General features: G+C 41.8%; 1 protein-coding gene and 1 long non-coding RNA gene across 2 annotated transcripts; both read right to left on the bottom strand.

Moving 5' to 3' along the window:
• Window positions 1–9,955: 9,955 nt before the first annotated feature.
• On the bottom strand, window positions 9,956–16,944 carry adra2db (adrenergic, alpha-2D-, receptor b). Its single transcript, XM_054791940.1, has one exon. The coding sequence runs from the start codon at window positions 16,609–16,611 to the stop codon at window positions 15,340–15,342; it is 1,272 nt and encodes a 423-aa protein (XP_054647915.1). The 5' UTR covers window positions 16,612–16,944; the 3' UTR covers window positions 9,956–15,339.
• Window positions 16,945–23,318: 6,374 nt separating this feature from the next.
• Window positions 23,319–26,816, bottom strand: LOC129189827 (uncharacterized). Its single transcript, XR_008572886.1, has 3 exons — window positions 26,659–26,816; window positions 26,510–26,555; window positions 23,319–26,432 (listed from the first exon to the last, which is right to left on the bottom strand). It is a non-coding gene; the product is annotated as an uncharacterized LOC129189827 (long non-coding RNA).
• Window positions 26,817–27,093: the final 277 nt, after the last annotated feature.

Raw genomic sequence — 27,093 nt, 5'->3', positions numbered from 1 at the left:
ATGTCTTACTAGGTATTTAATTGTTCGTAAGTCACTGACTATTTGTCTCATGATTCGAAAATTTGGGGAATTGGTGCCACATGAGGCATATGTATGTTCCGGTGGTGGTGAATCCACCTTGGTGTGAGTGTGATGATGATGAGGAGGTGTGAGTGTTACTGAACTATTGAGAGCTCATAAAACTTGTGTGAACACTGCTGTTGGTGTGGTAAGGGTTGATAATTGCTGGGTTTCAGTCAAGTGGCTGAGAGGCATTCGCGTCACTTCCGGGGGGGGGGGATTAACAACACTCAGTATGTTGTTACAAAATTTGGCAGATTAAAGCGAATAACGGTGCATGTCGTTGGAATTATTTCCTCCAATCGTGGGAGTGTACATGATGTCATGCATGAAGACTAAAGCTGTCAAATGATTAAAAGTTTTGATCAGATTGATCATGGTTTTCAAATTAATTAATCATGATTAATATATGCTCATTTTATTGAAATAAATATAAATGACAGGACAAGATTTTATATATATATATATATATATATATATATATATATATATATACTGCTAAAAAAAATTAGAGGAACACTTCAAAAACACATCAGATCTAAACTGGGGGAAAAATGATCTTGAATATCTTTCCTGATAATAAGTGGGTGATGTATTAGTAACAAAATGATGCCACATAATTTGATAGAAAAGAGAATGATCACCCTATAGAGGGGGGAAATCAAAGACACCCCAAAAATGAAAGTGAAAAAATGATGCAGCAGACTGGTCCATTTTGCTAAAATGTCATTGTAGCAACTCAAAATGATTCTCAGTAGTTTGTGTGGCCCCCACATGCACAACGCATGCCTGACAACGTCGGGGCATGCTCCTAATGAGACCACGAATGGTGTCCTGGGGGATCTCCTCCCAGATCTGGACCAGGGCATCAATGAGCTCCTGGACAGTCTGAGGAGCAACCTAGCGGCGCCGCATGGACCTAAACATAATGTCCCAGAGGTGTTCTATTGGGTTTAGGTCAGGTGAACGTGGGGGCCAGTCAATGGTATCAATTCCTTCGTCCTCCAGGAACTACCTGCATACACTAGCCACATGAGGTCGGGCATTGTCGTGGACCAGGAGGAACCCAGGTCCCACTGCACCAGCGTAGGTTCTGACAATGGGTCCAAGGATTTCATCCCGATACCTAATAGCAGTCAGGGTGCTGTTATCTAACCTGTCGAGGTCTGTGCGTCCTTCCAGGGATATGCCTTCCCAGACCATCACTGACCCACCACCAAACCGGTCATGCTGAATGATGTTGCAGGCAGCATAACGTTCTCCACGGCATCTCCAGACCCTTTCACGTCTGTCGCATGTGCTCAGGTTGAACTCGCTCTCATCAGTGAAGAGCACAGGGCACCAGTGGTGTAGTTGTGAAAAGCCATTTCAAGTCGCCATTACAATACATTGGTGAGACAATAGCCACCTCAGGAAGTACATGTCCAGAGAGAACAAAAAGGAACTGTTAATGTAGGAGTCTGTTATTTTATGTATTTGTCTTATACGTCTCATTTTCTGTGACTGTATCTACTTTATTGGGTAATACAAATGTAAAGGTGACAATGTGGCTGTTATTTCAAGACTAGAGGCTTCTTATAATGTTAAAAACTGTATTTAGAAGGTATGCCATAACTACAAAAATATTCCATTTATTAATATTGAATCCTACTTCACTTATCACGGTCAAGTCTGGAACCAGTTAACTACAATAAATGAGGGACGGCTGTACATGCGGGCCATAGTCCGTTATATTTTTAGACTTTCACACGGGCCAGTTAAAAATGCATTGCCCGCAGGCTGTAGTTTGAACACCCCTGTCATAGAGAATGCCACCCTGGGTAATTACATGCCCATGTGGTACATAGCTAGACTGGCCACTGGACACACAGGGTGTACATGTTCTTCCTGTTCCTGTATAATTTCTGTCAGGGTGCTGTGGCAAGCTCCCACTGTTCAAAAACATGTTAGTTAATTTAAGTTCCTAATTTGCCCTTAGGTGAGTCAGCTTCCTGAGCAGGATAATCAGTTTAGACGGATGACTTGATGGATAAATGAACTCCATAAATAGGCTCATATCTTGCAAGATTCAGTGTAGCAGGTCTCATTATGCTAACTATTGCTATGGTAACTTGATCTTCCAAGCAGGGTGGGATTGACAAAAGTGTTGATGATAAAACATAATTGCAATAGCACCTTACATGCCTGTCGTTTGGAAAATGTAAGCCACCTGTTTGTTTATTTGGATCTGTGCAAGTGTGAATAGATTTAGCCTTTTATTTATTTAAACATAATCATAATTTTGGGAGCCGGATGAGGTTTATTTTAGATGCACTCCACGCAGCACAGGCTTCATTTTGATGATGGGTTGTTTTTTTTTTTTTTGTTTTTTTTTGCACTCAGCACACCAGTCAGTGACCCTTATGTGCTGCATGGACGCATTAGTTTACTTGTCAGTCCATAATGTATTTCATACTTTTCCGCTATTGAAATGTGACATTTCATGAAGTCTATTAATGAGTTATTGTTACTTATCAAGGATTGTTCCCATAACCCCTGGTGTTTTCCGCCCAAGATAATTTTCCGCTTACAGTGATTGCAAAGGGCAAGGTGATTAATCTTATAATCCAAGTTCTGATAAATGTGTATTATGTGTCAGACTTTGAATTATATTACTGGCTGTTTAGTCCATGTACTGTAAAATAATTCTTCCGTGACTTGTACTTACTGTTATATTTAATGTCGTGTGGCCTCAGCCTTTCCACTGAAAAATGATTACTGAGAAAATAGTTTCAGTTTGAAAATGTTGGCATCAAGATATGAAATATAGTCCTTTAGGATCAGTTTATGGTTATGCGAGCCTTGAGAGGATACTTTTGCACTATACAAATGATTAACAGCATTTTCCACTGATCTTCACATGAGCGCACATGTGGCCAAATACCAAGCCCATTTATTAGATGGAGGGGATGGTTCAAAAGGGTTCAAAAGTTATGAATATAAGCCGGGTCTGCCTTGTCTTCCTACAGGTGTTTGCAAATGCAATTGCATCATTAATCCCTCCTACTTTATTGTGACGGTTCCCACTATTATCTATCAGGACCACACTCTTGCAGTAGCTTTACTCTGCTGCTTCCTGTTGTCCTCGGGGTGACTGAAATCCACCCTGTTGATGTGAAGCCTGACTGCAAGGCCAAGCTTTTGGGGTCAAGAAGCGAGGGAAGCAAGTGAAAGCAAAAATGGTCTCATATGCCTTACAGGCATGGCTGCTTGGAGGCTGGGTTCTGCCTTTGTGAGCTCATCCCAGCATGAGGTGACTGGTGGCTCGGAGCATCATACAGTCCGTCATTGCACTGTGTCTCCCCAATTTGGACTGGTGTGCAGCATTAATCTTGTCACTCAACACATGATGATGGTAACAAAAGACACATTTTTTGATTAGCGTGTTGGAAGGTTGTCAGGCCTCATTAGGCCCCTGAGGCTGAGGTCAGAGCTCATCCACTTCCTGTCTAAACATCCGGATCCTCCTCCATTATTTATCATGCAGTCTTCAAAGCCAATTGAGACTTTGTACAGAACCGTAATTCCTTGTTTATCGCGGTTCCAGTTGGTTCCAGACGCGACCGTGATAAGTGAAGGGATGGATTCCTTCTGCATCAATGGAATATTTTCATAGAGCATAGAAAACCTGTTTAACATTATTGGAGCCCTCTAGACATGAAATAACACCCCTATATACACATTTACACGAGTATTACCCAATATAGTAGCCATAATAAGAGTAAATTAGCCATTTGAGATGGACAGGAAATGACTTCAAGGGTTCACAGTTGAAGCAGCAACATATATTCTGACTAATAATTAGCCTTATTCAAGCAAAAAACAGCGTGATTTATTAATGTATATATTTTTGAAAAACTGTGATAGTTAAGCCGTGAAATTGGAAACGCAGAGTGGTTTGATTTAATTTCGCTTGTATGACCTGAAAATGAATCCAGAAAGCCTCACTTATCACTTTCATTAAAGGTTTCATTTTATCATAGCTTTAGTTCGTGCAGCGTTAACTTATTTTTGCACTTGCACAATGATAGTTAATGATGTTAACATGTTACTTAAGACATTGCCAGTACAGTTTATTCATGTTTTAAGATGGTGTAAATTTTCAGTGTTTCCTGTGGAGGCAAAAGAAACAGTGTCCTGGAGCGGTTTGTGTTCAACCTCAGAGGATTTACTGCATTAACAATACACCGGTATTAGGAGAGCGACCCACACAGTCATTTTAATGTGAGCCTACTTTTCATGTCACGAGTAAAAGCAAGTGTTACCCCTCTAAGCTTCGAAAAGAACCAATAAGAATCCTGTCTCTTGTAGGATTAGGAGCGCTGGAGAGCTGGTGGTAATAAGGTGGATATACTTTTTGTGAGTGAAGTGTGAAAAAAGGTAACTGATCCCTGGTTCTGCTCGGGTGGATTTTAAAAGAAAAGGTATACTTATTTTGTATTCCCTAAATGGATTCAACATCACATCAAATATACTCAATTGGCACTTTATTAGGTACACCTAGGTCTCTTCTTCTTATGTGCGTATTCAACAACAAGGCGAGATGGGGTAAAAACTGCCCCTCGATGATGGTCCACCACCCCTCCCTGACTAGTTTTTGCAGTATTGTTGTGTGACACATTACACTTCACTTTATAATTACCAAATGTCCTGATTTAGTGTATAAGAATACAAAACAATAAGACACACCTATTCACCCGACTGTTGCTAAGCAATAGCAATAACAAATAGCCTCAGCAGAGGGTGGACATGCTAGGTCTGTGGCACTCAAGTATTTATTTTCTGTCATGCCCCTGTAACGGATGCCAGCCTGTGAGGCTGTGCGATTGTACGTTGGTAAACCTCCCTCCCTCTGCCTTATGAGCTGCGCTGAACACGCGGCCGAAAGTCCGGGCTTTTAGTCGCATGGTCAGCGCCCTTCGCCTCCCATTACGAAGGTCCTGTGTTCTAGCCCCAGTGCGGGCAGGTGCAAAACAGGGCGCGTTACACCCCCCCCGTAGGGAACAGACATTTATTCAGGCCCCTCGATTTGAAATACCCATTGAGAATCTGGAGTATTTATTCATTTACTGACTTGTCTGTACAAACCACTGTATGAGTTGCTGGCACCAGCATCATCCAAGCATGAATAAAGATACAGACAGACCTGCCAACCTTGATGAAGTTAAAGTATAGTATAGTACAGGGGGTGTCCAAAGTGCTAATCCAATCCAATCCACTTTATTTATATAGCACATTTTATAAACACGGTTTCCAAAGTGCTGCACAGACTAGCAAAACCATAAATAATAAGTAAAAGTAAAAATTACTACAGTAAAAACTAAAAGATCAAATAAAAACAAACGTACAACAGTAAAATATTTAAAACAAGAATAGAAACAATAAAAGCAAAAAATCCAAGAAGTAGGTAAATAAGTAAATTAAATTAAAAAACTAAAATAAATAAAACCATTAAAACTAAAAAATAATAAAAGACACCGAGAACCACACGACTCACACCGAATTAAAAGCCAGAGAATAAAAGTGGGTTTTAAGACAAGACTTAAAGCTTTCAATTGTGGGGGCCGTTTTTACATGAGAGGGGAGAATGTTCCACAGCTTTGGGCCAACTACGGAAAAGGCCCGGTCTCCCCTGGTCTTAAGTCTGGTCTTAGGCACCACCAGTTGGAGCTGGCCTTCGGACCTCAATGTGCGCGCTGGAGTGTAAATTTGGATGAGGTCCGAGATGTACTGAGGGGCCAGCCCATTCAAAGCCTTAAAAACAAACAATAAAATCTTAAAATCAATTCTAAAACGTACAGGCAACCAGTGCAGGGAAGCTAAAATTGGGGTAATATGCTCCCTCTTTTTGGTTCCTGTTAAAAGCCGTGCTGCAGAGTTCTGGACTAACTGTAAGCAAGAGAGTCATTTATGGCTTATTCCAGAGTAAAGGGCATTACAGTAGTCCAGACGTGACGAAATTAATACTGTAATCTGCTTTGTCGACAACATCATACAAGTATAAAAAATGTCAGCATATCTACGTGGGTTGGTTTAGGAACTGTATAAGTGGCCCTCACATGCTTTTGATTTTTTTTAGTGTGCGGCCCGCGATGGGTATAAGTTTGGACACCCCTGGTATAGTATCTACAATAGTACAGGGGTCGGCAACCTATAGCATCAAAAGGAGCCATTTGGGCCCGTGTCTACCCAATTTAAACTCTCGGGGAGCCACAACACCTATTTGACCACAAAATTGGAGGTAACCCTACGTATATTGTTTCCTTAAATGTATTGTCACATTCCTTTTCTGGCTTACTGTACCTCCTGGCGGAGTGATGAGCTATACCTGTTGCCACTTTGCAATAAGTCATGTTTCACCAGTTCACCCTTTTCACCAGTTTGGTGAGGGATTATTCTCTCCTGAGCCGTTGTGTTGCCACCAGGGTTGTGTCACAAGATCTAGCGAGATTAAAACGTGACAAGCTTTGTAGTTCAGGAAAAAAAAGTCTTGTGGGCACTAGGCCTGAGACGATAACAAATGAATTACACACACAATAAATGAAAATGACCTTGGATCATTTTGACGGCCTGAATGTATTGCCATGTGCATACGTGTCTGTTTTCATCGTGTCCTGCCTTCAAACAGGCAGGAAGAAGGTTGGCACGTTTGTTCCATAGAACAACCGCATGAACGGAAGTGCAGAAGAGTGTAACATCGTACAAATGAAATTAGTAGATTGGAATATATTGTCATATATTTTCTAGATTTTTTTCATTATACTTTTCTTAAAAGTAATGTTAAAATCTCAGCTTGTGTCGTTCTCGTAGACCAATCTCGTGTATCGTCTTGTGAACCGAGTGTCTCGTGACACCCCTAGATTTCAATAAAACCTGTAAATCTCAGCTGACAATAAAGCATATTCCTTTTTAAAAAAAAGGAATATGATAAGGAAAGAGAAGGAAGGTTTTTGCATAATCAATCATAAAAACTTTTCCACCTTTGACTCTTTCAGGAAAGGAAGTTGCCAAACCACACAGGAGTCTTCATTACTCATCACTGGTTGCGCCTTTTAGTTACGCTAACAGAAGAGCAATATTTCATCTGAGTGTCTGACAAGCAATTAAGTAATTATGCAAATGTTCCGTCTAAATATGAGCTCAGGGTATGGTTTTAATACTGTTTTCTGCCTGCGTGAATCCCGAAAGATGTCGCCAAGTTAAATGTCAGAGAAGAAGGAAATATGAGGATGATCATGCTAGTTAATGCATCATAGCGTATCCTGATGCTATGCATCTGACTGTGACATCATTTCTTTTTCCGGCTATGATGTCGTCTTTGGCTGCATTTAAGAATGCTGGAATGTCTTAAACACGAGTACTCGTCCTCACCGCTTTGCGGTCTGAATTTCGCAGCTTCACTCTCACGGTTTTTCAAAAATCTATATTAGTAAGTCATGCTGTTTTGTGGTTGAATACGGCATATTATTAGTCAGAAAATATGCATGAGGCAAATTTTACATATTTTTTGGCCTACATGAAGCATTTTAAAACATAAAAATGGCTAAAAGAAGTCAAATGTATATATAAGGCATTCAGAAGACGCATTCAAAGACTCTGTGAATGACATGTAGTATTCTACACTGCCACTGGGTGTCGGTAAACTTACTATACATGTAATGTTCGGTGAGAAACCCGATCACCAGACTCGATCGCCAGACTTTTATTGCAGGTTTGAATGATCTCACAGTAATCCCAAATAAAAACATGCCGTAACCCACGCCAAGCTAACCCTCAACTCTGAACCCCAGACATCACTTCAACTCTCTTTGGGAACACATGTATCACTACACACATGAGCATGAGTCTTATTTATGTCTTAAATGGCTTAATTACTCTTATTATGTCTACTATGTTGTGTAATAGAAGTGTAAAGTGTATAAATGTGATTTGCGTAGGCGCTGCTATTAAGTGTGATTTTTGCCATATTTATTTTTGTTTTTGGAACGCTTGCATTTGTGTGAGTGCTTATCCCTCAGGAGCCACACAATCCCTATGGACCGGCTCATCTCGATGCTAAAGAAAGACGATTTCTGCCTTGTTTAAATGTTCTTGTGCTATTTTCATGGCCAGCCTTGCACCTGTATGATGTTAAATTGTCTGTGTTACAGCACGGTGACAAGTGACCTTTTCAACAAGAGCCACCTGGTGAAGTGTTGTGCCGGTGCACACAGACTCTCCACTCAAGAAGCAGCAGGGCTTCATTTTGGCGTTCGTTCGCATGCAGAGCTGTGGCCAACACGATGACAACACGCAGAGAGGTCTAAAATGTGTCCACTTTCGGCTGTACCGCTGCAGTCGCCTGATTTTTGTGACAATTTAAACTCGTACAGTGGTTGTTTGTGCTCTCCTGGGCATGCTTGGACAGAACGGTGGTCAAATTAGCCTAATGACACAATGGCTCTTCTCCTTCCCGGAATGAACGTGTGTGTCTTCACAGCCTATCCTGTTAGATGCAATTGAAATAGCAATTACCTGCAGATGTTGAAGTCACATGACTATGTGTGGGGAAAACAACATCTGCTGGCTTCCCAGGGGCATTACTTTGTACTCTTCTCATCTTGAACCATTTTTAACAACAATCACCTTCACCTGTTGTGACTCTTAATAATCCTTCACCCCAACGGCACACTCGCTCTTCTTTGTGAGGTCCAGATCAAGATTTCCTCTCAGCATCCCGCACCAGGAAGTGCTTTGGCTCTGTCAACATGGTCTGTTGCGCTCGTTAGCCTTTAAAAGGTGAAAGGTCACCTCAGCTATGCTTCTCCTTTTTTTTTTTTTTTTTTTTTGTTGCATAAATGACAATATCTTAAAGGTCCCCTATTATGCAAAATTGACTTTTTTAATGAGGTTATAACTAGGGGTGCTCCAGTCAGGGTTTTTTTTTTATGCCGAGCTCGGCAGACACCGATGCTAATCACGTGGATTAACTGTCAGTTTTTCCATTCATGTATGATGAGTGGTATTGGCGAGGCGTGCCGTAAAGGGGAGAAAAGGTAGGATAATTCCAAGCGCCCCTAAAAAAATAGTTAATTATTAAAAAGTAGAAGGGTGGTGGGCTTCACTCAATCATGGCTTTTCAAAAAGATATTAATAAATCATACTGTTTTGCCGCTGAGTACGGCCTATTAGTATTAGTAATTTTTGACAAAATTAAGCATTTTCGAGCATAAAAATAGCTAAATATAGGCTGATATCGGCTCCAGCATACCCCTGTGACTCTAGTGAAGACAAGCGGCATAGAAAATGGATGGATGGATGGAAAAATGGCTAAATGAACGAAAATGCTTCTATAAAGCATTCAGAAGACTCATTCAAAGATGCTGTGAATGGTATGTAGTCTTCTACACTGGCCACTAGGTGTCAGAAATGTTACTGCAATGCTCCAAGAGACACACAAATGCCAGACTTGATAGTCAGATCAACAGGCTTTTATTACAGGTTTGAATTATCTCACAACAGGCATCCCTAATAAAAACCCCTTATAAAAACACGGCGAAACCCGCGCCAAGCTACCCGGCGTCACTTCCTGTCCTCCCACCACTCAGCTCCCCAAGGGAACACATTCATAGCAACACACGTGAGCGCACATGGCTTATTTACTCTTATGTCTACTATATTGGGTGACTACAGGGGTGTTATATCATTTCTAGAGGGCTCTAATGTTAAACGCATTTAGAAGGTCGGAAACAGGGTTGCTGTAACTCGAACTACGATAATATTCCATTTATAAATAAGGAATCCCACTTCACGGAAATTCACTTATTACATTCGGGTCTGCAACCAATTAACCGCAACAAACGAGGGATTACTGTCTCCTACTTTTTTTCTTTTCTGCGTCGCCTAACGCTTGTTTGCGCAATAAAGGTGACAAGTGTAAGCAAAAGTGACATGCCTTTTCAAGGCAAATTGAAAGTGAGCGACACAACACCAGAGCTAATTAAAAAGAAAACACTGCGCTCCGTTCTGGAATGTTGATTGGAAAGATAATTTCCTCGGTATAAGCCAGCGCCATCGAGGGAGCTGCATGTCCTGGTAGTCATCAGAAAGTAAATTACATGCCGGTGTTCGTGTAAACATTTTCACTCTGGATCAAGTAGCATCCAGTAAGTGGGGAGGCTTTGATATGTCAATGAGTGTAACTATTTTATAATTATCCACAACTGGGATATGATTTTAGACCTGGAGTACTGAGTCATCAGTGTCTCCGCTGGGGCACAAAAAGGGAACAGTTTCTCCGTCTAATATTCTCATCTTTTTATGACTGCGGCAGACGTTTGTTGGAAGAATTTGAGACTCGGTCACAACGCTCGCTCTTCGTTCTCACATTCAAGCCTCACCTTCTGGATAAAAACGGCGGGTTCACGTGAAGAGACGACGCATTCAGCCCCATTCGCTTCCACAGCGCCCACATTAGTGCGCACCCACGTATTTCAGTGGAGATTTTACAGAACACTTTTCAACGTGACGCCCCTCCAATGGGGTGATTATCTTTGGCGTGGTGCCAGTAGCAGTAGGAGACATTCTTAAGAGGATATAAATAGTGCGCGCACACACACGGTTTTGAATCTGGATGGTCAGCGTTTCCTCCCCACACACTTTTCCCAAGGAAGCTTCTTCATCCAAGATGAAGGTGAGCAGTTAGGATGACTATTAATTCACTATAAAATAAGTGCAATAATATATATATATATATTTTTTGCAATAATATTCTCGTGTGTGTTGTTTTTTTTTTTTTTTTTACGAGGTTAAGACGCATTCCAGGCGTGAATCGTATGGCTGTGATCTCATATGCTCTGTTTACTCACGATTCAGATGACTTAGCACAGCTTGAGCCAGCCCCTTGACTCAATAATAAACGTACTTATTGAATCACAGCCATTGGAAATAGATGGAAATGCACCTCGAGCTGTAATATTTTGGGAGGTGTTGTTACAAGAAACATTAGCTCCAAACGAGGAAATTGTTATACTTTGGAACCTTGGTTAGCATCATTCATTTGTTCGAACAGAAGCGGACGTTAACGGAATACATTTTTCCCATAAGAAATAATGTAATTCAAATGAACTTGTTCCAGAAAGCCAAAAATGTTAACACAAGACACGTTTTTTTAATAGTTTTACACGCAGAAAACAATTCAAAATGCATATAAATACATACAAATGACGAATGAAAGGGATAAATGAACACTGAAGACATGATTCTTGATGTGAAAACAGGAGGGTGGTGGTGGTCGATCTTGCTGTCGCATCCTGTCTTTGGGAACAGTCACGTCTTTAATGAAGGTAAAAATAACCTTCAATGTTCATTTATTCCTTTCTTTCCTCATTTATATGCATTTAAAATTGTTTTATGCGTGTAAAACTATTACAAAAAAACGGTTTTGTGTTAACATTTTTGAGAGTCAGCCGCTGATGACATCGTAGACGGGCGGCGTAACTTCCAGTTCCTCGTTTTGTTTAGCTAGCTAATAGGATGCTAACAAGGAAGGGAACATTAAGCTTTTCACAACTTTTTAATCTTTCGGCCAGTTAAAACAAAAAAAATCAAACTTACACAAACTGACGAATAGTTGGCAGAGCTCCAGCCTTCATTTCATGATGTGTAGCAAAGCCTGCTTTTTTACACAAAACTGCCCTCCGTGAAGTGATGGGCGTTCCAGGAAGGAGGGTTTTCCTTCGTGATGTCATGAAAACCCGTAACTTCAAAAGCGACCGTGAGCGCCTCTCTTCTCTCCAAAGTCAAGCAAGCAAGTGAGGGAGATGATCGTTTTCTTATGTTTGGTGCTCATAAACAGGCTCTAGGAACACATTACTTTACATTAAAAAGTCCATTTTAACTAATAGGGGACCTGGAACACAGACCACTGTTAACTTTGTATAGTTATTGCAGTGGTGTCCAGAGTGCGGCCCGGGGGCCATTTGCAGCCCGCGGCTGTTTTTTTTACAGGCCCATGTCACATTCTAAAAATATAGTTTAACAAGAAAACTAAAAAAAACTGAAAAAAATGAAAATGTAATTTTGCAAGAATAAAGTCAAAATATTAAGAGAAAAACTGAAATTGCGTAAAAATGTTGCAGTTTTACAAGAATAACATAATATGAGGAAAAATAACGCCATATCAGTCGAATAATGTTGAAATATTCTACAAAAAAGACTTTTTGAAAGTCATATTATGAGAAACAACATCAAATAAAGTTGTCATTTTTGGGAAATTAGGTTGTGGAAAAAGTTATCATTTAAAATCATAAGAATAAAGTCATAATTACAAGAATAAAATGTACAAGTAGAAAGTTGAAATCGTTGGAAAATTTTAAAAACAGCAGAAATGGGGAAAAACAGCTGCAATTGTACGAGAGAAAGAAGTTGTATCCTAGCGAGAAAAAAAGTTGCAATTTTATTAGAAAAAACTCATAATGTTATGAGGAATCATATTGTCTTTTTAGTAGCATAGTGTTTAAATATGAAAGAAAAAATACATTCTTTTTTTTTAATTCATAATGTTTCAACAAACAAAAAAATGAAATAAAGTTGGAATTTTGGGAAAATTAGTTTGTGGGGAAAAAAATGTCATTTGATGGAAATGAAGTCATTACAAAAAGAAAATTTACGAAGATTATTTAAGAAGAAAGTTTAAATATTTGGAAAATGTAAAAGAAAAAAGCCTGATGTTCATACAAATAATACTTTTTTTCCACCTATATCACAAAGCTGAGATTTCTTGTTATTGATGTCTTCTTCATGCTGAAACCTTGAAGTTGATGGACACCCGCATCGATCACGTTGCTTCACCACTCAACCTCACGGTGTGCACTGTTGCAGGGAGCTGGATGCCATTGATTCTTGCATGCGTGCACCCATCTGACCTGTGCCCTACAACTTCATCACGGTCAGATGGTGGTACAATACAATGGCAAGAGGTAACGCAACATTTGCTATAGACAACATGACCCTGATCTGATCTCACACAAGCCTTGTTTTGTGTTGGGAGAATTGGGATGTACTGTGTGCCACGTGCTTTTAATGTTTACACCCACAATATGCACGTATCCACTTGACGTGCACACTTATTCAATAGTGTTTGCACATTCATGCCTCAGCTCGGCCATTGTTCGTGAATGGAGTGAGTGATGCGTGTGAGATCTCAGTGAAATGGACACTATATTAGGTACACCTATAGTCATATAAGAGCTGTACCAAAAACGGCGCCTTTACAAAGATAGCATAAAATGTGTACTTCCCTTTTTTTTTTTTAGCTAAATATGATTATCAAAATATTAGGAACACCTCTCAGCTTGATGAAGCCTGTTCCACAACACTGTAAACCAGCGTCAATGACAGAGTCAATTAAAACAAAGCATTATTATTCTTCAATAAAGGATGATTTTGTGACACAGCTCTTGCACTGAAACTTTTTTTTCCCACCAAGAGCCGCATACAGAAAAGTGGAAGGATAAAAATGCTAAAACCAATCCGGTGTAGGTCAATATAGGCTAAGATACGTGAACAAGGCATCAGCTTTGTGTTATAGGTCAGTGGTTCTCAACTGGTGGGTCGCGAGTCTCTGCCTGGGGAAAAAAGTAAAAGAGCAATGTAACGACCCAATGTCTGTGAATGCAGCTCACTTGCTTGTCTGCACTATCCGCTTGCTACGCCGCCGCGAGATGCAGGCAGTCAAGCTTGAGTGGGAGAGGAAGGGCGTCGAGTGGAGACTTTAACGTGCCAGCCGTCCGACACACAGCTGCAGATATCTGCTGGAGAAGGGCTCGCCATAAAGAGACGGCAGTGGACAGCGTCTCAGTGCTGCAGCTCACGTTGTGTTGAAAACAGTCCCGTAAAACGGGGGTCCCCAACCACCGGGAAAACAACAAAAATAATAATAATAAATAAAAATATATAAATACAAAAAATCATTTGTAAATTACTACATTGACTTTTATGTAAATGGTTGTAAAATTTGCAAGTATGGGCCATTATTTTATTCAAAAAATAATATGCAGTTGGAAATCCCACAGTTTTTGTTTGTTTGTTGCGAGCGGCGACCTGTCCCACTTTGTTCGACAGTCCTTGAATGCAACCGCACTGCACAGAGAGAAGTTATACTGTATTTTCCCCATTTTTCTTTCCACTCGTATTTGGGCCCCAAATGCTAAACTGCTGTATGGGGGAATGCATAAAGTTCAGATCTGATGACGTTACCGAGTGATCATGTGCATATTTGTTTGGTGCACAACCTCAAGTTAATTCATGCTAGCACGGTGCCTGTTACTGCACATGTCAAACAGCGACATTCTAATCTTCTCTCTGAAAAACATCTACTGGGGGATGGTGGGCCTTCATTCATTTTGTGCTGTTAATGTGATGTTCCTGTCTTGGTTTTACACGATACATAGTAGACAAGATCAATTAGATCGCTGTAATGTACGACATCTCCCTCACCCCCGGTCCCGGTCATTAGTGGGAGCACCGCCTTCAAATATAAAAAAGATGAGAAGTTTGAGTTGAAAAATTCCCGCAACTTGGGTCACCACTTGTCTTTGAGGGGTGATGGTGGGTCCCGCAGTCTAAAAGCGGTTGAGAACCACTATTAGAGGTGACAAAGAAAATTAGAGTAATATCCAAGCTCATTAATAATGAACTTTATTTTTTAGAATATAGCAATAAAAAATGAACTGAAAGCCGAAAATGGCCCCCAGGCCACAATTTGTTGAGCCTTTTTGCAGGCGGACCTAATGTTGTGTCTGACGAGCACTGCCGTGTTTCAAATGCACATTTAAATGACATATTTTTAAAAATAGAGGAGTGTTTGTGCGTCCAGCAACTGCTGTTTAATTTAATTTGCATGTCACTCTCTCATAGGACCATCCTGTTCTGCCGCTAGATAAAAATACATGAATAATTCCATCATTACAGTTAACACCAACAGATTCATCTGTCAGGTACATTTGGAATGCTGACCATGCACGTTTCAGATGGTTATTAATGTTTCTACTGCTTTTGCTCAACTTTTTTGTTTGTTTGTTTTTTTTACATGATGATCTGTACACAACAGCCATTGTTCCAGAAGCCACATTACAATTGTGCAGAAGGGAAACAATCAGCTCCAGGCTGAGTTCGTCTAATCTCCTTTAATTCTTTCCTCGCCATTGAAAAAGAAAGCTGGGAGAAAAGATTTGCCACCCAGGAAGCCTCTCCTGTTGTTCATGTGCGCTTAGAGGTTCGCCAAATTATTTTCTTGAAGGCTTTTCGGAAATCCCTGTTGAAAATGGTGTAAATGATGGGGTTGACGGAGCTGTTGCAGTAGCCAATCCAAAAGAAAAGGTTGAAGAGGGTGCCAGGAATGTAGCAGCTGTCCCTGCAGATAGCGTGCAAGCTGTAAGTGAAGAAAAAGGGGAACCAGCAGAGCACAAACACCCCCATCACCACCGCCAGGACGAAAGTGAAGCGCTTCTCTCGCATCTGGGCCACTTTGGTCTTGTTCACGGCGGCAGCGTGTTGGCGTCCTGCCTGGTTCTTGTGCTCTGGGTACAGTTGTGACGTGCGGGATGAAGCCCAGGAGATACGACAGTTCTGAGACGAGTAGCTGTCCGAACCCTCCACTTTGCTCCGCCTGGTGACGTTGTGGTTACGGGGTTTGGTGTCCGACGGGCAGCAGCTCTCCTCCAGGTCGATGTCGTCCAGCTCGCCTTGTCTCTGCGGGTGACTTCCGGAGCTCTGGCTGCTGGGGCTCTCCATCTCGAAGCGGTCCTTCCTGACGAAGCATGTCTCTGATTGGGAGGGCTGCCTCTCCAGGCCGTTTTTGGCCACGAACACAGTGGAGGAGCGCTGCTTGGCCACCTTGTAGATCTTACAGTAGACCAGGATCATGATGAGACCCGGGGCAAAGAAGGACACGACGCAGGAGGAGAGGATGTACCAGGTCTCGTCGTTGAGGAGACACTCGCGCTCGTCGTGCTTGGTCATGAGGAGAGGAGGGAAGGAGATGACCGCTGAGATCACCCACACCACTGCGATCATGGACTTGATGCGCTTAGGGGTCCTCTTCAGGTTGTAGCTCACCGCTTTAGTCACAGACCAGTAGCGGTCCAAACTGATGGCACACAGGTGCACGATGGAGGAGGTGCAGAACAACACGTCCAGCGCCAGGTAAAACGCGCACCAGGTGCTTCCAAAGTACCAGTAGCCCATCACCTCGTTGACCAGTGAGAAGGGGATGACCAGCGTGGCCACCAGGATGTCTGCTGAGGCTAACGAGACCAGGAAAAGGTTTTGAGGGGCGCGGAGAGCGCGGCTCGTCAGCACGGCTACAATGACCAACACATTACCCACGATGGTCACGGAGATGATCACAGTCACCACCAAGATGATGAGCACGGAGGCCGGCACAGAGTGAGGCAACGCGAAACCCGCGTCCGTGCTGTTAACATCCTTGGAGACATTTTCTAACAACACGTTTACCTCACTTGAATCCATCGTGGCTCAAATTTGCCCCAGTGCGTCATGTTTGTTGTGCGTGCGTCCTCCTATTGTCCTCCGAACCGGCCGATGCGTGCAGTCGAGCCGCGCGTAACGCTCTTTAAACCCCAGACCACCGAGAAGAGGAGCGCTAGTGCCCGAGCAACAAGACCTCCAAAAAGTCCCAATGCGATAAAAAAGTTCCGAATGCATCATAAATGTGACACAAGGCATGTCACAGTCACAAGGTTCTGTGCGTAATGCTGCCTGCGCGCTCCGGTGCCAAGCGTCTCTTTGGGGACGCGCGCTGCTGGTGGTTGGACGCCCATAGAGGAGGCTGGTGACATCACTCCGAGGACCGGCCCGTTTTCTAAACTTAAAAAGAGCATAGCAGAGAGAGGGAGCGAGCGAGAGAGAGGTTGTTTGGACAGCTGCTTGTGAGATGTCTTCTAAACAGGAAGCGTTTTCTCTTCAAGGATGCCCTTAGGCTTGTTGGGTTTGATTTTATACACTATATTTTTTACTGATATGCATAGTACTGTGTAGTACTGAGAACAGCCTTGGACTAAGGGCTACTGTCTAAAGTCATTATTTTTTCATTTGTGTTACACAAAACATTTGCTGCAAGACAGGTGGAATAGACAAGTGCCTTTGGAGGTCTTTTGTGCAGCAAGAGGAGTGCCCACACTCTCAAAATATACCCTAAAATGTATACATTAATGTATACTATACTATGGGTGTCAGGCCCAGACTCCCATTTGCACACTGCAGCTTGATTCTACCAGGAAAACGTTTTAGAGCACTCCCAATTTTTCCAATTATTTATTGAAATTCAAGTCGTTCAAGTCCAATGAATAGCTGGAAATGGTACAAAGTAAGTACAAGGAGGTTTTCCTCCAGAGAAATTGGAGTGTTCTAAAACTTTTGACTGGTAGTGTATTAAATGTCCCGTATTTTTTTTTCAACATTTCATTTTTAATAAGTCTCAGAGGTCTCAAGATAGTGTATTGTAATAGGTTTGTGAAAAACGGGCCGCACGGTGGCCTAGTGGTTAGCATGCAGATCTGGGTTCAAATCTCCACTGGAGACTCTAAATTGTCCATAGGTATGAATGTGGGTGTGAATGGTTGTTTGTCTATATGTGCCCTGCCATTGGCTGGCGACCAGTTGAGGGTGTACCCCGCCTCTTGTCTGAAATCAGCTGGGATAGGCTCCAGCCTCACCCTATTAGGATAAGCGGTAATAATGGTACTATGTGTGTTGACCAGCCCGACTGGGAACAAGTACAACTGGGAACTGTGTGTCTCTAGCTTTAATGCTAATGAGCCGTGTGTGTCCACTCTTGTGTTGGACAGAGTTTGTAGCTCCAAGAAGCACTCTTGTGAACTTTATCCACTTTTTATTTACACAGTCATCCCTTGATTATTACGATCATTTGGTCCCAGACCTGACGATGATAGGTACATTTCGGAGAAGTAGGATCCCTTATTTATAAATGGAATATTTTCGTTGGCCCTGTGACTGGCTGGCGACCAGTCCAGGGTGCACCCTGCCTCTCGCCCAAAGTCAGCTGGGATACACACCACAACATAACGTTAGCAGGGTGTGGGGGAGGACACAAACGTGAGCAGCACTAGCATAGCTATGTGCGCTACAGCGCTAACATTACCAGCATTTTAACAGCAACACTAGGCTAGGTTAGCCTATTCACTGAAGAAAAAAAAGATGAACTTACACCTCTGATATCTCCAGCCCACTGACGGATCGTTAGTATCGAAGTTCCAGTCTTTATTTTAAGCTGTGTAGCAAAGCCTGCTGCAAAGCTGTCCTCTGTGAAATAGTATGCGTAGACACGGGGGCGGGTCAGGATTAAAGTCATAATCATTAAAAAGTCCATTTTAAGCACAATTATTCAACAAAAGGTGACAGTCACAGTGGGAATAAATGTTGACACCCCCCTGCATAGACGGCACCTTGAGGCACAAAATTGGACAGCCACTGTTACAGTGAACACGATACCTGTTGCTCAGGGATCTCTGGTTATGTAACAAGCATGCACAGTGTAGGACTGCTTGTCATGAGGCTTGGGGGTATTTAGTAGGCAGGAGTGATTCAAAAAGACACCCAAAGGTTGCTGTGGAACAGAATAGCATTGCAAATATTGGTGACTATCTCCTATCCTAAGCGGTTCAATGGAGGCCAGGAAGTTGCTTTGTGGAGTTGAAGCCTTGAATGTTTTTTCGTCTCTGTTGGGATGTTTTGTTAATGTGCAGGATCCCAACAGACATGCTCTCAAAGCTCCAGATGAGCATGAAACAGCGGAGATTGTCTTCAGGGTGACTGCCACCACCTATCAGGACTGTGTAGACATCTGCTGGAGGACATACTTGTACCTGCTGCATTAAAACCCAGCCGCCTCAGCAAACTAGATCACACACACACACACACACGCACTCTCTGCACATTGCATAACTAGAGCCCAGGTATCTGGTAAATAAAATGTAATAATAATGATTATTATTATTAATAATGAATAATGATTACAAATGAGCCAGCCTTGATGGAAGGTGCAATTATATATATTTCCTCTTTTTTTTTTATTAATTTTTTTACTGCTTTTCCTTTGGGACATTGTCTTAACATTAAAGGCGTATTAACACATTTATGGATTTGTTCCAAGGCACACAGCAGATAGGGCAACAATCTTATCTAAGGTTTAATTAAAGCCGAAAATATGAGGGCTATATATATATATATATATATATATATATATATATATATATATACATGAACATGTGACTGCGGGAAAATAGGCCGACCGGATATAGACGCGTTCTGCACATGCGTAGAACCGATTGCATTTTCGGGACGGATTGCGCAGTGACCATTCTTATCACTCACTTTTATGCGGAAGTACTGCATTTAAGTATGATCGGAAAGCCTAGAAATAAACTCAAAACATGCAAATTCAACTTAAGTTACTTAAGTTTAGTTAGTCTCTGAACGCAACCCCTCATTGCTCACAATAATGCGCTTAAACTGAGATTCAAATGCTCTGCTGCTACATGTATTAAAGAAACTTGTGTTAAGTCAAGAGATTTTAAGACGCGTGCTATCTTGTAGCTTGATTAATATTTTTGGTTCATTTGGAGCTGGTAATACATACAAACATATTATAATCCTGTCCTGTCTTTTATCGTGCTTTCAATAAAATACAGTAAAAATGGTGATTAATCATAATTCATTTGAAAACCGATTCATCTCATGAACTAGTTTAATCATTTGGCAGCCCTAAGAATAATACAATAAATATACACATGCACCCTCTGAACTACTGTACTTTTAACTCTAAAAGGTACAACAATAGCCAGCTTCCTGTGCCCCAGGATCCAGTTTCCTGTTATGATGCAGCCATCTTATCTAATCAGGCGTGGCTATCCAGTGTGTTTACATCTTCCTGGCGTCCTTGCCAGCCAGTTAAGTCAAATGCGGTATAGTTCAACGATACAGTTGTCAGCTGACGCTAATAATAGCCCTGAGTGAAAAGGGCAAAATGATGCATACTTCTCGTTTGTCATCTTTGTGACAAAGCCGTCGCATTCATTTGCAGCCCAATCTGCCGAAGCACGAAACCCACACAATCTCATCAATACATTCATTACGAGCCTGATCAACTCATCAGTCATCGATGGACACGCACATTTATTTGACAAGCTGTCTAGCAGCAGGTAACAGTCTGATTGATGCTGTTCACCAGTGGTTATTAATGCCTTAATAAACACCATAAATCACATCGGACATCATAAGATCAGTGAGTGGTTGAGAGCTGAATGAAAAGCCAATGATTCTTCAGTTGACGGACATTCAGTATATATAGAAACCAACAGAAGGGGGCTATATTTCTCTCCCTGCCTCAATCCTCTTACCTTCTTGTTTTCTCCCTCTCTCTCACTCACTCTCTAAGAAGGCTGTTTGGGCTGGATATGAGCAGAACCCAGTACTATGTTATGTAATATTCCAGAAATAAATGGCCTGAGGTGCTGTGAAAAAAAAAACTCATCTTAGGCTGCAGGTGCTTTGTAAAAGCAATCATTCCTTCTGGGATTTCAGCTTGCACAAATTCAGCCATGACCCGATTTTGATACCTTTACCTTATTGGGTAGCGTTTCTTATTTACATATACAGTCGGTGTGTGTGTGTGTGTGTGTATTCCTGGCTATTGTTGCAGTATTGTCAGAGAAAGAGAGTGGGAGAGGACTCATGCGTCCGAGTGAGTGTGTCACAGCTACAGTGTGATTCACATGTTGGTTTTTTTCCTCCTCCCTCCAGAGATTTTTCCACATCTTGCGGCCATTCGTCTCATGTCGCCACTCGCTGTCAGCAGACCTGGCAGGTTGGGGGATAAATACATGGCCGCTGACCTTTGTTGTGCTGCAAACAAACAAGATTTACCCTCCGCATTTTGGAGAAAAGCGCAGTGGAAGTTGAACGCGTGAGCGGACTAATGAAGCATTGAAGGTCACGCTTGTCAGCACATTTACAAAATAAAGTTTGTCCCCTTGAATTATAGGAGGTCTGAATGGGATTTAGTGGTTTAGGGAAGTTGAGCATATTTTCATACCTTCCTTTGTTCCTGCAGGGGGCATTTGTTTACTCAGCTGCAGAGAGCACCAGGCGTATACATAATAATTGCTAGAAAATGCTTACGTTAGAGTGGGGATGTAACGTGGAACTGCCTGACATTTGAGTAGGGACTGTTAGCTCCGCCGTTTCCTGAACCTGCCTGAACAATGTGGCTGAATCAAACAAGAGCAATGAGACAAAATGGTTTATCTCCAAAGTAGTAAGCAACCACAAGGAACGCTTGAGACGCTTTTGTGCGATTAAGATGTGAGCAGCACTGAGATATTCCTATTCCTTTTTGCACTTGCACATGAATATTTTCAAACTTAGACCTATAAAACCTGTGTACTGTACAACCTTCTAAATATGTTTTTAAACATTATTAAAGCCCTCTAGACATGAGGTAACACCCCTATAGTCACCTTTACACTCGTATTACCCAATATAGTAGACATAATAAAAGTAAAAAAAAGTCATCTTAGACATAAATTGTGCTCACGTGTGTCGCTATAAATGACATAAATAAGAGTTGTGCTCGTGTGTGTTGCTTGAAATATGTTCCCTGGGGGAGCTGAGTGGTTGGTGGACAGGAAGTGACATCGGGGGTTCAGCTTGGCACGGCTTAGAGCTGCAAGAGTAGCCCAAGTTTTTAGTACTGTGGTGTTTATTACTGTGCCTATTGTGAGATAACCTGCAATAAAAGCCTATTTTTCCGGTGTTGAAGTCTGCCGTTTGGGTGTCTCACCCAACATTGCAGTAACATTACTGCCACCTAGTGACCAGTGTAAAATACTACATCAGAGTCTTTTCCGAATACCTTGTATTTGTATTTTACTTAATTTAGCCATTTTTTATGCTTTGCTTCAATATGCATATATTTGGGTATTCAACCACAAAACAGCATGATTTATTCATTCATTTTTCAAAAACCGTGATCGAGAGAAGCTGCAAAATTTGAACCGTGACATGGCGAGAGACGCCTGTATTTTGTTTGTCGTATGTTTTGTTCCTGACCATCGCAAATATGAGTGCAAACTGCCCCCATGCAATGTTTGGTTCACTGTCCCACTTTGTACAACAGTGGCGATAGGATCTTGGACCTACTTGAGCGCAGGTCACTATTTAAGGAAATACACAATATTACTGCTTTATGGGTGCATGTGGGGGAAGACGTAAAAAAAAAAAAAAATTGGTGTTCATCCAGAGTTGGTGTACCCTGACAGCCTCTAAAACACTGTTACTTACCCTTGCAGTGATTTGTCAGTACATTCAGGAGTATATGGCAAGGATGCTGTTGTGACGCCTGCCAGCCTCTGGGGTCACAGATTGAGACAGAGTGAGTCATCGGGCTGTGATCCATGGATCAACCCTGGCACGCTCTGTCAGTCAGATGTTCAGGCGAACCGGCCCTGTTCCACGGTCACAGACAAACGTGGGTGACAGACACTCGAAGGAAAGTGTTTGGCAGCTGTGCTTTAGAAGTAAGAGAGCGTGACCTGGATGTAGACAAATGAAAACATGTCATCTGCGGGCTGGCCTGGGGCCTGTACTGCGATTCAAGCTTGACTTATCCAGGATCTCGCCTTTGTTTTATGGCTTAACCAAGCCAAACATTGAAAGTGTGGGATAAGCGGCTCTACGAAGCAGGATACCAACTTGATTAGTTGAGTCCGGATTTTCTAGTCTTGTCCTGAGTGTCCATCCATCCATCCATTTTCTTCCACTTATCCGGGTCCGGGTCGCGGGGGCAGCAGTCTCAGTAGGGAAGTCCAGAGTTCCCGGTCTCTGGCCACCTCTTCCAGTTGGGACATCAAAGCGTTCCCAGGCCAGCTGTGAGACATAATCCCACCAGCATGTCCTAGGTCTGCTCTGGGGGCTTTCTCCCAGCTGGGCATGCCCGGAACACCTCACCAGGGTGGCGTCTGGGAGGCATCCAGACGAGATGCCCGAGCCACCTCAACTGGCTCCTCTCGATGTGAAGGAGCAGTTGGGATGATTCCAGCCACCCTACGGAGGAAACTCCTTTCAGCCGCTTGTATCCACGATCTCGTTCTTTTTGGTCACGACCCAAAGCTCATGACCGGAGGTGAGGGTGGGAACATATATCGACCGGTAAATTGAGATCTTTGCCTTCCGTCATCACCACGACGGTCCGGTACAGCGACCGCATTACTGCAGATGCTGTGCCAATCCGCCTTTCGACCTCACGCTCCAACCTTCCCTCACGAACAAGACCCCGAGATACTTGAACAAGTACTTGACAAGTTGGTGCTTGTCATTTCCCAAAAGGTGTGTACCAAGTTTTTGGACTTATGGGGTTAAACTTTGGAGTTTTGTAACAGCTCACCTCCATGCTATGCTTTCTGTCTTATGCTTTCTGTCTTGCTATCTGGTCACATTTCCCAAAGTTTAGAGTGACCATCTGGAGGGGATTCTCAGCTCAACTTCTTTGCCTCGTTGCTGGGTTGGCTGTGCTCCAAGGCTGATGTCCTTAGCAAACCCACATGGACTACAGAAGGAGAATATTTGTATCCAAAAGGTACTGTGATCCTGGCAAAACATGTTCACAAAAAGCAAGATATGTCATTTTACCGCACATTCCACTTCATTTCAACATGGATCATCACGCCTTGTGCTGAGGTCTTGTGCTGGTTGACGACAGAGACGTCTTACTGTTGAATATGATTCCCTCCTCGGATGTTCCTGTCAAAACTTCACATCCACCAGTTGTTATCACAACAACAAAAGCAGAGTCCTTAAAATAACCACAGGTAAGTGACCATAAATAAACTATTAAGAGGAGACTGACCTTTGACTTGGAGATTTTCCTGAATGTTATAAAGGATTTTTCACACTATTTCAATTTGTAAAATATAGCGGAAACACGTTCCAGGAATGTAGACTCTTGACATGAATAAATTCCTGTGTGTTTTAATTGGTATGATTGTGCTAATTATGTTTAATAGTGGTAGGAACGAAAGAACACCGCATGTTTCGATCTGACATTAGCCCTCTTGGTCGCCTTGTGTGCCATATTAATGCAAGATCTATAGCGTTGGTTCTTGGATCATAGGCTTATAATCCCTTGTGAAATTTTGGATGAGGGCCCAGATTAACCTCATGACCCTCAGCTGTGCTGCGAGTGTTTTTCTGGCATGATCGTCATGTGAAATGGTGCTGTGAAGAGCCCATACAAATTCTCCGTACATTTAACCAACAATAGCAATGACTTATTTACTGTGTAGAAGAAAATCCTCCACCATTGGGAGTTATGTTGTCTATTGATGCACTGGGTCAGATAAAGAAAACAATATACCCAGAAATTATATCGGGGAGTTTTCCCATCATGGGCTTCATCCATTATTTTTGGAAGAAACGGAGGGTGCATCCCGTGGGTAACATTTGTTAGCCTTTCTCTTTCTTGATAAACTACAACTGGAGTGAAGAACGTACTCCCTCTATGGTTTGTTTTTAGCGCTGAAGAATTATTCAAATGCAAAAGAGCAGTCAAACAGCCCAGACAATACAACACTGTTACTATTCTCTGTGTGAAGAGATTTGTTCATCAGTTCATGATTCAATATTATTCATTCTCATCTAAATAGGACAGGACAACTTCTGCGGCAGAGAGCGTTAACAATCTACGACTAACTGTTTCAAACTACTTAGCATTCTGCCTGCTGCTGTCTTGTGACAGGCACCATAATGACCGTTTTCACATGTACGCCTTAAACTTGCTCTGCCCGCTGCCACGTTAAGGTATCACTCACCAGTATGATGAGTACATTTGACTTGAGAAATGTCATTTGTTAGAGTTAATAGTCACTTTTGCAAAAAAAAAAGTAATTGAATTAGTAACAGAATCACTACTTCCTAAATGTAATTTGTTACCAGGGAAGGAATTGATGCATTACTTTTTTGAAAAACTTTCAATTATGTAAAAAAAAACAATTTGGATTTAGTTTGTGTGCTGCTGAGAGATGCTTCATGAGGTCAAAGGTGAGGACTTGCAATTCTCGCTAGGGGGGCCAGTGTGAGTGCGGGTTATGAACGAGTTCCATTCCTAGACTGTGATGTAAGTCAGATCATACACCGAAATTAACTCCTAAGTCACTTACACTGTACACAGACTACATGACGGACATATGAAATATAGTAACAAAAAAATTCAACAAGAATTAAATGTAACAGTAATTAAAAAAAAAAAAGGAGAACAACTTCTGACCTTTACTCTGTGGCTTACTGGGAGGAGAAGTAGAAGAGGCAGGAGAACACAGAAAGCAATAATAAGACCACTGCGCTTAGTTATTACTCTCCCTTTCATAGGTATTTTAACGATAAAAAAGTCACAATTTTACGAGAATAAAATAATGCTATGAGGAAATTTTTCATTTTAGTAGCATAGAGTTTAAATATGAAAACAAATATGTTATTTGTTTTGAAAAATATTATATTTAAATCATATGGGAAACAAAATAAAGATGGAATTTTTGCAAAATTAGGTTGGGGGAAAAGTTGTAAAATAATGGGAATTATGAAGAGAAAATTTATGAAGATAATTTCAGAAGAAAGTTGAAATGTTTGGAAATGGAAAAAAAAAACAGCACCTTATGTAACTTCTCATGTGTTGCTTTACAAAATATCAACGTGGCCCTCGCATGCTTTCAAAAGTTTGGACTCCCCTTTTTCTTCTGCTTATCGGGTCCGGGTCATGAGGGCAGCAGTCTCAGTAGGAAAGCCAAGACTTTCCGGTCCCTGAAGTGTTTCGCCACCTGACATTAGCCACTGGGGCGGCCAAGGTGAGACCATTACTCACATAGGGGTGGCAATAAGTTGATACCTGAAATGTCACCACGTAGCTCCGCCACTGCTCTGTGAAGCTAAAGTTAAATGCTACTAGCTTCACTCTGAAGGGATACTGCTATTCAGGTCCGCTGATGATTGCCAACATTTAATCCTGCATGCAGATGTTGATGATTAGTAATGATATTGCACTAAGTGGCTCGACGTGTGCCCTTCACTGTTAACTCTGTGCAAACAAACACATCCAAAAACGAATGCCCCAAAACATCTTACAAATTGCAGTCCAAATTAAATGTTCTGAAAAAAAAATCACAAACCTTGCATGAGCATCTCAAGGATTCACCCCACAAGTGTTTTGTTTTTTCCTTGTGTTTCCTTGTCTTTTTGTTTCATTTCAAATGGATCGCATTGTCCTGCAAATGTATGCAAAGCATTGTCTTGTCACAACGCTACTGTCAACAACACAAAATGATAGCATAGGCTTGTTTACCAACGGCGTCTTTGCGTGGAGGATGTTTTCCACAGCATATCATTTTCTGGAATGTACAGATGCACCCACACATCCATTACCACCTTATGTACATCATGCACACGTGCATTATGGCATTGTGTTGGAGAGGTCTGTGTTACTGTGTATACCATGATGCCATGATGATTCATCTGGGGTCAGTATGATGCAGGCGTTGGATGTCCTTGCTCATTTCATCCAATTATGCCACTGCGATTCAGGCAGCCATTTTTCTCGCAGAGAAAAATACTGTCCTCGAACTGTTGTTAGCAGCAACAAATCTCTCTGAAAAAAACTACATCGTAAAACATTAATAAAACAGGTATTGTGCAGTCGCCTTTTATCTAACAAAAGTAAACTTTATAATACGCACACATTTTGACTATGCTTATCATGGGAACACAGGCTGCAAAACACCACTGGAAACTGGGTTCTTTTTTTCTTCTTTACTCTAGCAAATGTTTTTAGGGCATCCCATCTGTTTCCTGTTCACTGGCAACTGTGCAACATATAAATAAACTCATAGGGCTGCTTCATTTTGGATTCGAAGGGAGTTTGGTTCATAT

The sequence above is a fragment of the Dunckerocampus dactyliophorus genome, chromosome 11 (genome assembly GCF_027744805.1).
Source record: "Dunckerocampus dactyliophorus isolate RoL2022-P2 chromosome 11, RoL_Ddac_1.1, whole genome shotgun sequence".
Lineage (NCBI taxonomy): Eukaryota > Metazoa > Chordata > Actinopteri > Syngnathiformes > Syngnathidae > Dunckerocampus > Dunckerocampus dactyliophorus.
The sequence above is the reverse complement of the archived record's forward strand: the minus strand, read 5'-3'. Positions and strand labels throughout refer to the sequence as shown.